This window comes from Leucopleurus acutus (genome assembly GCF_964270905.1).
Source record: "Leucopleurus acutus genome assembly, chromosome: 7".
NCBI classification, from domain to species: Eukaryota; Metazoa; Chordata; class Mammalia; order Artiodactyla; family Delphinidae; genus Leucopleurus; species Leucopleurus acutus.
In genome coordinates this window covers 18,997,181-19,011,965 of record NC_139150.1, presented here as the reverse complement: position 1 = coordinate 19,011,965, position 14,785 = coordinate 18,997,181, and the positions used below count along the sequence as shown (strand labels likewise).

At 46.7% G+C, this 14,785-nt stretch overlaps 1 protein-coding gene across 5 annotated transcripts in view; it reads right to left on the bottom strand.

Annotated features, from left to right (window-relative positions):
* Window positions 1-14,785, bottom strand: part of TNC (tenascin C) — a 93,743-nt gene that overhangs the window by 57,935 nt on the left and 21,023 nt on the right. For all 5 annotated transcript variants that reach the window (XM_082842795.1, XM_082842796.1, XM_082842797.1 and 2 more), the window contains exons 2-6: window positions 8,457-9,050; window positions 4,247-5,656; window positions 2,673-2,936; window positions 1,464-1,579; window positions 553-709 (exon numbers count right to left, since the gene is read on the bottom strand). In XM_082842795.1, the coding sequence (XP_082698921.1) occupies window positions 553-709; window positions 1,464-1,579; window positions 2,673-2,936; window positions 4,247-5,656; window positions 8,457-8,913 (2,404 nt within the window). In that variant the 5' untranslated portion in view covers window positions 8,914-9,050. The remainder of the gene's footprint in view (window positions 1-552; window positions 710-1,463; window positions 1,580-2,672; window positions 2,937-4,246; window positions 5,657-8,456; window positions 9,051-14,785) is intronic.

The window sequence follows — 14,785 nt, the reverse complement described above, 5'->3', positions numbered from 1 at the left end:
CCCCAAACCACCAATGTGCAAAAGTATCATTTCAAGCCACAAAGTTTGGAGCTTGTTTTTTATGTAGCAAAAGCTAATTGAGGGCTTCCCTGATGGCACAGTGGTTGGGAATCTGCCTGTCAATGCAGGGGACGCGGGTTCGAGCCCTGGTCCAGGAGGATCCCACATGCCGTGGAGCAACTAAGCCCGTGCGCCACAACTACTGAGCCTATGCTCTAGGGCCCGTGAGCCACAACTACCAAGCCCGTGAGCCACAACTACTGAAGCCTGCATGCCTAGAGCCCGTGCTTCTCAACAAGAGAGGCCACCATGATGAGGGGCCCCCGTACCACAACGAGGAGTGGCCCCCGCTCACCACAACTTCAGAAAGCCTGCACACAGCTGCAAAGACCCAACGCGGCCAAAAATAAATATAAATAAAATAAATGAATTTGTAAAAAAAAAAAGCTAATTGATACAGATGCTCTGTAAGAGGGCACGTTATCAACCAGAGATGCTTTGCAGTACAATCAGCTTTATCCTTGTGTCAGTGGTATTAAAGGTGATACTCACGGGTCGTTGTCACCCTCTTCAGGCTTGGGCCCCGGGTATTGTTTTTCACGATGTGCAGAGATATCTCATACTCTTGCCCGGGAGCCAGGCCAGTTTGCCGGTACGTGGTCTCCGGCCTCCGCAGGCTTTTGGTGATCTCTTCCTCATCTTCTTTATTCTGAAATATAGAGGCACCTTTGTAAGACCTAAGGAGGTACCAGCTCCTTCATTTATGTGATTCATTCATTCTGTATTCATGCCTTCCTCTTTCATTCTTTCATCTATCACTAGGCACTGACTAAGCATCTGATCAGCATGGCAGGTGCTGAGGATATAGAGACATGAATACATCTCTCAAGTTGGTTTCTCCCTCCCACAGACCTCTCTACTCACCCCTTTGACACTCAAGTCAAATGACAGGCATGAGAACCAAAGGAACTCTGGAGCCACCAAATCAATCCTTCTTTTCATAGACGAGGAAGCCAGCATCCCAGAAGTCAGGTCATTGCCCCGTCTTCCACATAGCTAGTAAGAGGCAGAGCTTGACTTTGAGCTCAGGGACCACTTTCCTGCCTCACATGTGCTTTTAGGCACAGAGAGAAAGGATACTGAATCTCAGATATGCCTGGAGGCATTCTGAGACAGAGACCATTTCTTATCTTCTTTGCCTCTGAGTGGAGATTTGTAAGACTGTAATGGGTACTCGGAACATAGAGATGACTTGCCATCTACTTACTTAGGCTCTCAGCCCTAAGTGCTGTGCTTATTGACTTCTTAAGTCACTTAAAAATAGATGCAGATGCACAGGGGCTACTTAGAGCCTTGTCCCCCACCAGAAGCCAAGGAAGTGAGTTGATAGAAAAGTCTACAGAGCCTGTGAGCATCTTTCAGATTCTCGTGGTTGAAGGCGCCCACTCCTCTGTGCCCCTTACCATATTCCGGAAGATGACCTCCCACGTTTCAAAAGCGATGTCTACAGGATCCCACTCCACTTCCACAGATGTCTCCTTGATGGACTTGAATTTTAGACCTTCAGGGGTAGGCAGGTCTGTCAGGAAGAGCACAGAGAGGAGGTAGAGATGACTACATGTGTGATGGAGCAGACAGACATGATTCCACTAAACCCCGCAGGGCTGTCTGTCAGAGCTGGAGTCTATTTAAGGGTTCTCCTGGGATGCCGTCTACTATGAGGCGTCATGGAAATTAATATCAATATAAGGACCAACCATATGATTGACTACTGGCAATTTCACATGCTTAAACCTAATATGACAATAGACTTTGAAATCATACAGATGGGCTAGAATCTCGGCTTCATCATCACGACTTTTGTGTGCTTGGTTGAGTTAACAAAATGCCCTGAACCTCAGTTTCTTCATCCAAGAGAAGGAGCTAAGTATGCCTACCCCTTGGGAATGTGTTGAGACTGCTGAGTCCCACAGTGACTGCTGGCCATGGTCCCTGGCCTGAAGCACAAGTTTAATAAAAGCAGCCAATGTTACTATTACTAAGCAAAAAAGACCCAATTTCTAGCCACAGCTTGCTTTTTAGGAGTGGAGGTAATTATTCTGATGTTGAACTCTTAAAGGAAGAATAACGTGAACCTTGATGTCTCCACTTTTGTATTTTTTAAATATATAGACAGTGAGCTCCATAGAAAGGTAGTAGTAGAATAGAGTACTTCAGACTGCCAGGGTTCAAATCCTATCTCTACCACTTATTAACTGTGTGATATGGGATGAGATGCTTAACCATTCAGAGTCTCAGTTTCCTCATCTGTAAAATGGGTTAACAGTAGCTCCTGTCTCGTAGGGTTATTGTGAGTTAAATGAGTTAGTATGTGAGGACTTTCTTTAACAAATAATCAATGGGTTATAGGAAAAAGAATACATATATATGTATAACTGAATCACTTTGCTGTACAGCAGAAATTAACACAACATTATAAATCAACTATATGTCAATAAAATTTTTTAAAAATTCATTGGGCTTAACTGGATTCCAGAGTTTTAACTAGTGTAACTGCATAAAGACAGCCATAGAGCTGCAGGGGCAAAGGTGAGGCAGTAACTTATGGGGGGGCTGTGTACTGGACAGGAGGAGGGCAGAGGAGGCTGCCGAGAGGTGTTCTGCTCACTCACAAGTGGCCACCCTGGCGCTGACAGGAATGCTCTTCTTGTTCTCCAGGACGGCGAACACGCGGATAAGGTACTCCACGCCAGGCTCCAACTCCTGGATGGTGGTGGACGTCTGGTTTCCAGGGACGCGGAACTGCATTTCTAGGCCGTCTTCGTGGGTGGGCGTGTACACGATGAGGTACTCTGTGACCCGCATCTCATTTTCCCAGGCCAGGTTTATGGTCTCTTCTGTCACTTCTGTCACGATGAGGTCTCTGGGAGGGGACACTGGCAAGAATAAGGAAGGACAGTTTGGGTCAGATGGTGTCATAACGCACTCAATGAATTCCCTCTTGGTTTGTTTCCCTGGACCTGTCTCTTCCCCCAGTCACGGAGCCCTGAAATCCAGCTTCCACTTTCTAAAATGCAGACTCATCAAGGACCCTCCTGCTGTGACCCATCTTCAAAACCTTTGGTGGCCATCCCTTGCCTTCAGGCTAAAGTTCCAGGTCTGCAGCGTGGCCTTCAGGGCTCTTTGTGAACTGGCCCCTCCGACTTCTCCACTCCCTGGACCTTAGTTCACATTTAGGCCATCTGCATGGGAAAGTGCAGCCTGGGCTTGGCTTTCTGCTCTGAACTTCACGTCATACATTCTTAGCACTGGAAGGGTATTTTAGGCTCATCTGGTCCAACTCTTTCCTTTTCTGAGAGGTGAGTGAGGCAGAGGGACTTGCTCAACTTTGCTTACTCATCAAATTTGGAAGGTACCTCTCCTCCCGGCCAGCCTGGTCTTCCTTCCAACCAGGCTTCCCTGGCTTGGCCATGTCAAACACAGAGCCGTGTGTTTGTTTTTATGTGCCAATGGCTTTAATCAAGGCGGAAAGTCTCCATTACGACAGGTATATAAGGGTGGATGAGGGAAGTACAAAGAAGACCCTCGTTAAACATGAGCATTATCGGTCTTTGCTGTGTTTTCACTCAACCAGTGTTTACTTACTGAATACATGCCCTGTGCTAACTGCTGGGATAATGCTCCTTTAAGGCACTCACAGTCCTTGGGATAAAAGACAGCAACAAAAAGGTGATTAAGAGACGGGCCTGCTTCATAGGTGATCAGCACTTCATCTTTAGCTGAATGTGCATTTAAAACAGTTTGTTTTATGTAATCTCACTGTCCATTCAATTTAGCTGAGTTTTTACTTCCATTCAAATGAGGGATTTAGTTCATTATTGGTTCCATGTCAATACAGAGTAGGAAAGAAGGTTGATGTTTAGCAAAAGGGAGGTGAGCGTTTCATCTACCCTCTTCGTGGGCACTGGGTGTTAAACTCAGCGTAGATGAGTTACCCAGATTCAGGTACCAGCTCTGTGATGTATAAGCTGTGTGTCCTTGGGACAATTCCATAACCTCTCTGAGCCTCTGAGCCCTCAAATAGATAGCTCTGTAACAGGTAAGTCAAAGAGTCGGGGTGTGTGTGTGTGTGTGTGTGTGTGTGTGTGTGTGTATGTGTGTGTTTGGTATAACATGGAGTTCTCCAGCACACGCCAGCTCGATGATGGCTGTCATCACGCTAGTTCGCTGGAGCGCTGGTACTCACCTTGGGAGCAGTCTTCTCCGGTGTAGCCCTCATTGCAGATGCAGCGGCCGGAGATGCACTGCCCCCAGTTGCTGCAGTCGTTGGGGCAGGAGCGCTGCCCGCAGTCCAACCCAGTGAAGCCCTCGTGGCACACGCACTGGCCGTCCACGCAGCGGCCCTGGCCGTGACAGTCGTCGGGACACCTGCGCTGCCCGCAGTCCTTGCCCGTGAAGCCCTCGTGGCACACGCACTGGCCGTCCACGCAGCGGCCCCGGCCGTGGCAGTCGCCGGGACAGGAGAGGTCTGCGCAGTCGGGGCCGGCGAAGCCGTCCTCGCACACACACCGCCCATCCACGCAGCGGCCCCGCTGGCTGCAGTCCTGGGGGCAGCGCAGCTCCCGGCAGTCCTCACCCATGTAGGCGTCATCACAGACACACATGCCATTCAGGCAGCGGCCGTGCTGGTAACAGTCATGGGGGCAGCTCATCTCGCTACAGTCATAGCCCTGGAAGCCGAGTTCGCACTCGCACCGCCCCTGCACACAGCGCCCGCGGCCGTGACAGTCGTTGGGGCACCGCAGCTGCCCGCAGTCCTCCCCGGTGCGACCCTCGTTGCACACGCACTGCCCGTTGACGCAGCGGCCATGGCCGCTGCAGTCGCGGGGACACCGGAGCTCACCGCAGTCCGCGCCCGTGAAGCCGTCGTCGCACTCGCAGTGCCCGTCCAGGCAGCGGCCGCGGTCGTGGCAGTCAGAGGGACAGCGCTTCTCGCTGCAGTCCGCACCCGCGAAGCCCTCGTCGCACACGCACTGGCCCTCGTCGCAGCGGCCGCGGCCGTGGCAGGCGTGGGGGCAGGCGAGCTGGCCGCAGTCCTCACCCGCGAAGCCCTCGTCGCAGTAGCAGGTGCCGTTGACGCAGCGGCCGCGGTCGAAGCAGTCGTTGGGGCAGACGAGCTCGCCGCAGTCCTCGCCCGTGAAGCCCTCATCGCACACGCACTCGTTCTCCACGCAGCTCCCGCGGCCGCGGCAGTTGTGCAGACACAGGGGCTCGTTGCAGTCCTCGCCGGCGAAGCCGTCCTGACACACACAGCGGCCGTCCACGCAGCGGCCGTGCTCCTCGCTGCAGGGCACCGGGCAGGGCTCCTGGCTGCAGTCCACCCCCGAATAGCCTTCGAAGCAGACGCAGGTCCCGTTCATGCACTTGCCCTGGTCATTGCAGTCGCTGGGACAGGCCAGCTGGCCGCAGTCCTCCCCCGTGAAGCCCTTGTCACACACGCACTGCCCGTCCAGGCACTGGCCTCGCAGGTGACAGTTGCCTGGACATTCAGGCTCAGAGCAGTTGGGGCCTTTCCAGCCCGGTTCACACACACAGCCACAGCCTTCAGTGCTGAAGTTGCCCCGGCCGCTGCAGAAGGGTTTGGTGTCCAGGTGGCCTGCAGGGAGGGAAGAGAACAGAGGCTCTCCACTGAGCACCAGCAGCCCAGTTTCTTGGTTTGTAGCCACAAAACCCAAATTCAAATTCAGCCAGAGCAGGGTTGCACCCTCAGGCCCCATCTGGCTTGAAAACCACTTGCTTATTTTGTGAAATCAGTTGGGGCCTCATCTAATGGTACTAGGTGGGAATTCTTAACCTGTACTCTCTGAAATTGTAGGTTCATATGCAGATTCTGTGTGTGTGTGTGTGTGTATGTGTGTATATTTCCATCCCTGGGGAGAACTCCCATAGTTTTCATCAAATTTCCAAGTAATCCCGTGACCCAAAGGTTACGAATCACTGCCTGTGCAATGCATTATGCTGGCCTGTGTTGTTACTTTTCCCGTACCTAGCCAAGGTCAGACATACAGGAGAATAAGTGTTTCACCAAGAAATAATTGTTGAACTGAACTCAGTTCTGATGCCTCGACTCAATAGCTGTGCTGCATTTGCAAAAAATTTTAGACGCTCTGGAGCTGTTTCTTCGTCGCTCAGGTGGGACCAATGGCCCACTTCCCTGGGTAAATCAGGTTAAACGAGGACATTAAGGACCCGCTGTTGTGCTTACTGTGGTTTCCTTTTGCAGAGCGCTTTGGGTCGACTCAAGTTGTTATATGTGTTTATGTGACCAAAACCTTCTAACTTTTTTGTAACTGAAACGAGGCAGCTAAGGAGTGGCTTTTTTTTTTTTTTTTTTTTTTTTTTTTGCGGTACGCGGGCCTCTCACTGTTGTGTCCTCTCCCGCTGCGGAGCGCAGGCTCCGGACGCGCAGGCTCAGCAGCCATGGCTCACGGACCCAGCCGCTCTGCGGCATGTGGGATCTTCCCGGACCGGGGCGCGAACCCGTGTCCCCTGCATCGGCAGGCGGACTCTCAACCACTGCGCCACCAGGGAAGCCCAGGAGTGGCTTTCTAATTCTGTGAGGACAGCTTTGCATTGGGCTCAGCGCTCACAAAGCTCATGTGCCTCCATCTCTTTTCCTCTCTATCCTGAAAGCTGCGGTGGCGGGTGAATACGAGGAATACGTGGCCAGGGCTGCTGTGACTCTGGCTGTTTGAAGTCTCTGTAATGTCTTGGCTTAACTTGCAGCACTGGCTGGTGTGGTCTCCATGGAGCCGAGGAGAAGAAAGAAACAAAACTCACTCCATTTTCTCTGCATCTAAATACAGTTGAATAAATACGCTTTATCTCCTTCCTGACAACAGGAGGGAAGTCCATTTTAAGAAAAAAGTTGGCTTGGAGAGTGAGAATCTAAACCTATGTTGTCTAGTATGGTAGCCACCAGACACACGTGGCTTCTGAACAACTGAATTGTGGCTAGTCTGGATTGAGATGTGCTCTAACTGGGAACTACATACACACTGGATTTCAAAGACTTAGCATAAACGAAAAGAATGTAAAATGTCCATTAACAATTTTTGTATTGATTCCAAGCTGAAAGATTATTTACTTATATTGGATAGATGATTAAAATCATTTTTACCTGTTCCTTTTTTCTTTCACTAATGTGACTATTGGAAAAGTTAATTACATACATGGCTCAGATTACAGTTCTAATGGACAGCACCGCATTAACCATTTTTTTTTTTAACCCATTCTTTAGCATTAGTCCTATTGTGTAAGTGCCCCCTGCGTTTTGCCAGGGAGTTGACAGAAGTGGAAGATAAAGTCATTTGTGCGTAAAGAAAACTTTCTTGTTGCTGTTGCTTTTGCCTTGGAAACCTAAAGGATGTCCTATAGTATTCTCCACTTACAACAATTAGGGCTACTCTTGAAATAATCTGCCAAAATACTTTCTAGTATTTTTTATGAGCAGCAGAAATAGAGATTTTCATCTCTGATTTGAAGCTGTTGAAGCCCCTGTAGCTCTATCAACTTTAGGGGATGAAGATGAAGACAAAATTCCAAAGCGACACAATTCCTTAAAAAAAGATGCACCTGGAGACAGGGTATCACTGGGATAGCGTGAGCTGTGGAGACACACAGGCACCTTCAAAGCTCCTATCTCTTATCACTCTTTGAGTCATCTTGTGCCAGCTGTTTAACTTTTTTGAGTCTCATTTCTTAGATCTGTAGAGAGGGGGTATTAAACCTTGTCTCAAACGGCTGTTGGAAGGATTAAATGAGATGGTGAATTACAATTCCTGGTACATAAAGGGGCTCAATTCATATTGCGATCATCCTCGTTGCTGCCGTTAAACTGGAACAGTTTTTCTATTTCCCACAGATTTTGCATCACCGTAGGCAGCATTGTAACTTTGCAAGAACACTGGGGTGTGGAATACTGTAGTTTAAGTCCTAACTTGGCCACTTACGGCAGGACCTTGAGGAATCCCAACTTCCTTCTAGGCCTTAGTTTCCCTATTTGTACAACGAAGTGATGGGGCTACCTCACCACTTTTCAGAGAACGATCTTTGGGTTAGGGATTTCAGAATAAATTCATAGGTTTTAAGGGTAGAGAATGAGTAGATTTCATTGTCAAGTAAGTTTTAGAAACTCGTACTTAAACTAAAATAGGGTTTTTCAAAGCAGGAATTCTCAGAGGCCTGAAAATTCCTCTGAGAAACACTTGTCACCAAGACTCTCCAAGAGCAGAACGGAGATGATTACGTTCTGCACAATCATTTGTCCATAAAATCTCTTTTGAATGAACACCTTGTGAGGCTAGTTCCCCAGGGAGCCCACTCTGGAAAACAACCGATGGGTCCTGGCCTGCTCACATGTACAGTGAGGGGCTGGGCCGGTCACCAGCTCCTACCTTCGGCAGGCTGGAAGCAGCAGCCTGCTCCCAAGGTGCACTGCTCCCGCAGGGAAGACACCAGGTTCTCTAGCTCCTCCAGTCTGCTCAGAAGCTCCTTGATATCAGGAGCAGCGGCACAACCACAGGCCCGGCGGGGGATGTTGATGCGGTGTGTGAAGACGATCTGGTTTTCCCCATCTACCGTGTGCTCCTGGAAGCTCTCCCTGGGCTCTGACAGTGGGACCAAGTCTTTCTCCCCACTGGCTGATTCCAGATCCACCGAGCACTGGGACCCCACAGGCAGCTTGATGTTGTAGACGTGATTAAACACCACCGGCTGGTTCTCCTCTGGCAGGGTGACATTCACCCCACTCTGTCGCTTGTGCCGGATGACTTTCTTGAGGACGCCCCCTTCGGCAGGAAGGGCAAGCAGAGCTAGGAAGATGCCTGCCAACAGCCGAGTCACGACCCCCATGGTGGAGGTGGGTTTGGCTGAAGGTTCCCGAGGTTCTACGGTCCTAGGGTATCTCACTCTTAGGCAGAATTGGGGATTTGGAAGCTGAGAGTAGAATCCAAATCCGTTGTTCCTGATCTTCTTGAAGGAATTCTCTTCTACAAGTAAACAAAGGAAAACAATAAGCTTGTTAGTATCTGCTGGTCATTGGATATCTGCAATTCCAAGTGCATTTATATTTCCTGTGTTTGAAGGTCTCCTTTTATTCCTTCAGTGTGCACTGCGGTGTGGATATAAAATGGTCTCTAAAAGAATTTTGCAATCTTGAAGGAATGACTTCACTCATTATTCAATATTTGGAAATATAGGGAGACAGCAGAAAGGACAAGACAGATCAGATGCGGGTTTGGATCTCAGCTCTAGTTCTGGGCCTTTGGGCAAGTTATATAACTTTTATTTGTCTTATTTCACTTCTGTACAGTGAAGATCATAACGTCAAGGTTAAAGTAATGATGGAAGTGAAAACAATAAGTAGAAATCATTCATATAGTCATGAAGCCCTTCACTATTTACCGGATGAGCACGCTGAGTGATATGAAGGCCGTAGTCCCATAGATGTCCAGTAACTCCTCCCTCTTATTATTGACCCTCCAATCTAAGATTAACTCCATCTGCTGGTTTTCCTCTGCTGTGAGAGGCAGAGGTGAAAATGAAAGACTTTAGAAAGCAAACTGAGTTTTTACTATAACTGAGCATCTAACTAGTTATGTGGCTGTTGGAATAGTATTCTACCTCTTTGAACCTCAATTCCTCTTCTTTTCGATTTATTTCTAAAACCTTAAAAGGTCAAGTTTTTAGAAGAACCTGACAGAATGTTCCTGAACCAGTTATCCAAACTATGACCCAGGGCAAGAGATGACTCAGAAAGATGTCCATGAGCCCTCGATGTCTTCTGCAATCAACAAGTACTTATTCTTTTTTTTTTTTAAATTAATTACTTATTTTTGGCTGCGTTGGGTCTTCATTGCTGCGTGCAGGCTTTTCTCTAGTTGTGGCGAGCAGGGGCTATGCTTCCTTGTGGTGCACGGGCTTCTCACTGCAGTGGCTTCGCCTGTTGCAGAGCATGGGCTCTAGGCACGCAGGCTCAGTAGTTGTGGCTTGCGGGCTCTAGAGCGCAGGCTCAGTAGTTGTGGCGCTCGGGCTTAGTTGCTCTGCAGCATGTGGGATTTTCCCGGACCAGGGCTCGAACCTGTGTCCCCTGCATTGGTAGGAGGATTCTTAACCACTGTGCCACCAGGGAAGTCCCAACAAGTACTTATTCTATTCTTACTGAGCGTCGTACACTGAATCATATCTTCCCCTCCCCCCCAAATTCATACTTGAAGTCCTAACCCTCAGTGTGACTATATTTGGAGATAGGACTCTTAGGGAGGTAATCAAGGTTAAATGAAGGTCATGAGGGTGGGGCCCTAATCTGATGATAGTATTGGTGTCCTTATAAGAAGAGGAAGAGACCTCAGATCTCTCTCTGACTCTGTGTCTGTTTGTGCACAGCAGAAAGGCCATATGAGGACACAGTGAGAAGGTGGCCATCTGTATGCTTTATCATTCAAATTAGTTTCCTAATAAGAGTTTGTGGATCTGTGATGTAGGCAAGCCCACTGAATGAAAATTATTATGAAGAGGAGAACTTGGCAAGTTCTCTTCTTTCAAACTGCCATAGCCTATCTTAGTTGTTTACCGGACAAATATTTATTGATTGCGTATTCTACTGCAATTGTTTGAACTCTCTTTGCCTTCCACAAAGTCCTTCTTTCTCACCCTCTTCTCATCAATTCTTAGCTCTTTTTTTTTTTTTTATGAGAAAGGGCCATGGGCCAAGTTTGCAATGCTTTTGGACTTTTACCCAACACTTTTGTGTGTGTTGTTAAATGACTTAAATTTCCATCTAAAAGGCTGTTAGAATTGTTGGTTGAGACTTTAATGCAACAAATCTAGGGAAATAATGACCAGAGTATGGGTTGAGTGAGGATTTTTCACTCTGTATGTGCACTGGCACAGCCAAACGCTGCGTTGTTTGGAGGAAAGAAATGTGATTCTTGAGGGTTGTGGATTTTCCATATTGGCTCATGGTGGTCTGAGGGCAGGTGGATGTTTTTTCACTTTGGGAAGGACCTATTATACCTTCAGAGCGGTGGAAAATGTCTAGACTTTGGAATTAGACACACCTGAGTACAAATGCCACTCACTAACTCTGTGACTTGGGCAAGCTATTGATATTTATCCTCTCTAAACCATGATCTCACTTTCACAATGGGGTCAAAATCCTTCCAGAGGGAATTATGAATTAAAGATCTGCACAGAAAACACCCAACATAGTGTCAAGCCCATAACAGGCACATATTAAAAAGTAGCTGCTATTTCGTTATGCCCTGAAGAACAAAACCTAGCATGAGTCCAGGCCGATAGCCTCCTTTTGCTTAAGCTTGACCTCTTCATTGAATCCAGTACTAAACCCAACAGCAACTTGGATCTAGATCAAAGAGGAGCTGCAGAATCACTGATGGGTGAGGGGGTAAACCTTGTGAAGATAAATTTACTAGAACTGGAAATATTTACACCAGAGAAGCAAACATACAAAGCAAATAGTAATCTTTAAGAATGTAAAATTAAAAAAAAAAAAAAAAAAGAATGTAAAATATTCTTATGCAGACAACTGGCTGGTTAATGTCTCCTCTGAGGATAGACCTAGGGAAAATTACTTTAGATTACAGTTTGTGATATTTAGGTTAGACATGAAGGATCATGTTCGGACAGCAGGGCTTTTAAAATCGGAGAATGAGCAACTTATTCTGTAGAGATTCTTTAGAAAGCACAAGCAGATTCTTATCTTTATAGGAAGTGACCAGTTAATGGAAGGTCTGGAAACTATCTTGTAGGGGGAAGGAGTGTGGACCTGTACATGTTTATTCTGTAGCTGAGAAAGCCAAGATTGAGAGGAACAGGATTCCTGTGATTCCTATAAATCCTGGGGAAGCAGGAGCTGGCTTGTCCCTTGTGGCCTCAAAGGACGAAACAAGCACCAATATGTGTGTATGTTAGGGGTGGAGAGGAGGGTTGGCTACAAGAAGGCAAATTTCAGCACAACAGAAGAAATATGTTTCTAATTGGAATTATCCAATAGAAAGGGCTTCTTTGAGAATATGGCAAGCTCCAAGGCCCTGGAATGTAAATAGAAGAGTGTTGAAGAGCACAAGTTTGTGGACAAACTGTCTTGAGTCATTGTTCGACCACTTCCTCTCCCTTGGGCAAACTATCTATACCACAGGCCAGAGTCATTTCATCAATAAAACATGCTACGAGTGTCCTCGTAGGACTACTTTGGAAAGTGCGTGAGATAATGTGTGTGGTGGGAATGGTACAGTCTTTGGCAGCAGCAAGAGCTCAATAAAGGGGAGCTTTTGTTGTAAAAATATGGACTTCAGTTAGTATTTTTTCCAGGATTTTCTTCCCCCCAACTCTTGAAACTCCTACCTTGGCATATGCAGTTCTGTTTTTCTAAGCAAGGGTGAGTTCTGCAGTGAAGTGAAGGAATCTCTGTCTCAGAGCCCCCAGGCAAATATGTCCTGGGAGATATCTCTATATTTATCTCTTTCCCTATCTCCACATCTACATCTGTATCTACATCTTTATCTTTATCTACATCTCTACCTATACCTATGTCCATATCCCTGTCTACGTCTATACCTGTATCTATCTATCTATCTATCTATCTATCTATCTATCTATCTGTCTGTCTGTCTACATTCTATCTACCTAGTTATCTATCTTCTATCTTTTATGGAGAGATTAAAGGATCTGTTTGTCAATGTTTGCAAAGGTGAAAGGAGGGCAGCAGGAAGAGACACAGCCTTTGTATTGGCTCAATACATAGATTGTTGGGGTCACACATCCAGGACAAAGTGGCTATGTCCAGGCCATGCATGTTGCCTTGCTCTGTAACCTGCCTCGGCATATATGCTAAGTGCAGAAAAGTACACGTGTGGCTCAGACTCTACTTTCTGTTTTTATCAAAAGAAATTTTTGGAGCCAAATTAACTCTGTGATTGTGTTCGTGACTCTTTAGGTGCCTTCATTCCTGTTACCTTTTCAAGCATAATTAATCTGGAGGAGAAAAAAAAAAAACTACCTTAAAGATTTCTTCATGAGAGAGAAGGTTTAAGAAGAGGGAGAAAACTTTGAATTCTTTGGTCCAGAGCTGCATTATTCAAATTCAGTACGGTAGCCACTAGCTACAAGTGGTTATTAAAATTAAATACAATTAAAAATTCCATCCTCAATTGTACTGTTCACATTTCAAGTGCTTAATAGCAATGTGGCTAGTGGCTATAATTCAGACAGTGTGGATAAATAACATTTCCATCATTGCAGGAAATTCTGTTTAGCAGTGCAAGTTTAGAAGTCCGCTTGGTTATGTTAAGCCCATGGTACAAATGAGGAAACTGAGGCTCTGAGAGGTTAAAAGGAGTCTAAAAAAGAAAGGTAGGATATTGCTAAGTCTCCTATCTAATTAAAGTTGGTGAGTACCTCACCTGCAGATGCCAGGAGACTAGAGAAGATGACATCTTTTTAGTTAACATAAGCAAATAGTTATGTGCACTGTAACTTCCATACCTTACATGTTCAAACATATCCAGGTACAAGTGAGGAGTGGTCTTTATGGCTGTTGTCCTCCTCAGATATGAAGGGACATGGAGCTTGCCCCAGGTCATCATCCTTTCCCCCATCCTACACTTGGGATACGAAACCTTTTTTTCTTTTTCTCTCTGCATACCTTAGAACCCCAAGTTCTCCATGAGATTCTTCTCAAATAAAACCGAAGATAGGTTGCCCAGGAGCCACTCTGGCTACACCTAACATCTTGTTCTGCCCTGCCTCACCTTTCTCTTGGGAGCTGGTAGGTTTGTCGAAATTAACTCATGGCTCTCCTGCTTCTGTTGACTCTGTACTACTTTGCTGCAGACTTTTTGAGGGGACTCAGTCCATTTTCTTCAGTAGTCTGATGAAGTGGCTAGGTATGGGAGGAAGAGCCTGGTCTTTGCAGAGAAATAGACCTGTGTTAGAATCCAGCTCTTCCACTTGGTAGCTGCTACCTGTGGCCATTCACTTCCCCCTCTGAGTATCACTTGCTTCATCTCCTGCATGGCTATATATATATGCTTATTTTATAAAGTTATGAGAAGATGGGATAAAATGAGATGTATCTTAAGCTACCAGCACAGTGCCTGGCACCTAGTAGGTACTTAACATGGTAGCTAATGATAATAGAAACAATAATAATGACACTGGTCAAATAGAGAGTAGATTAGAAAGGAAAGTTTGCATCCAGAAGGCATGGGAGAATTAGGGAATTACGTCATGGCTATGACAATGATGTAATAGGTAACAAAAGAGATTGGCTAACCTGGGTCTTTTAAGGTTCAAAGTGGAGGGTGGCTACATTCTTTTGAGGGGCTGAAGAAAGACACCTCGAAAGAGGTGGCACCTGAGATGAGCCTGCAGGATGGGTGGGATTCTAAAAAGTGGTTGGTTACAACAGAGTAGGTGGATTGAATTTGCACCTTACCCACCTACCCTTCTAGATTAGGCATCTAGAAAGAGGCAATAGCGTGAGAAAAGGCAAGGAATGCGTGGGTGAGGAGGGGAATGAGGAAGGAGACAGTAATAACAGCAGCTTCCCTCTGCAGCTGCCTGATGTAGGCAAAAGTGGGGTAACACGTACGGAATACTGACGTCCTGGTTCTACTGGGGTGTATAAGATGTGTAGGGGAGTGGAAAGGAGAGAGCACGTGGAGTTGGTACAGCCAATGAGGAGAGCATGAACGGTCAATGT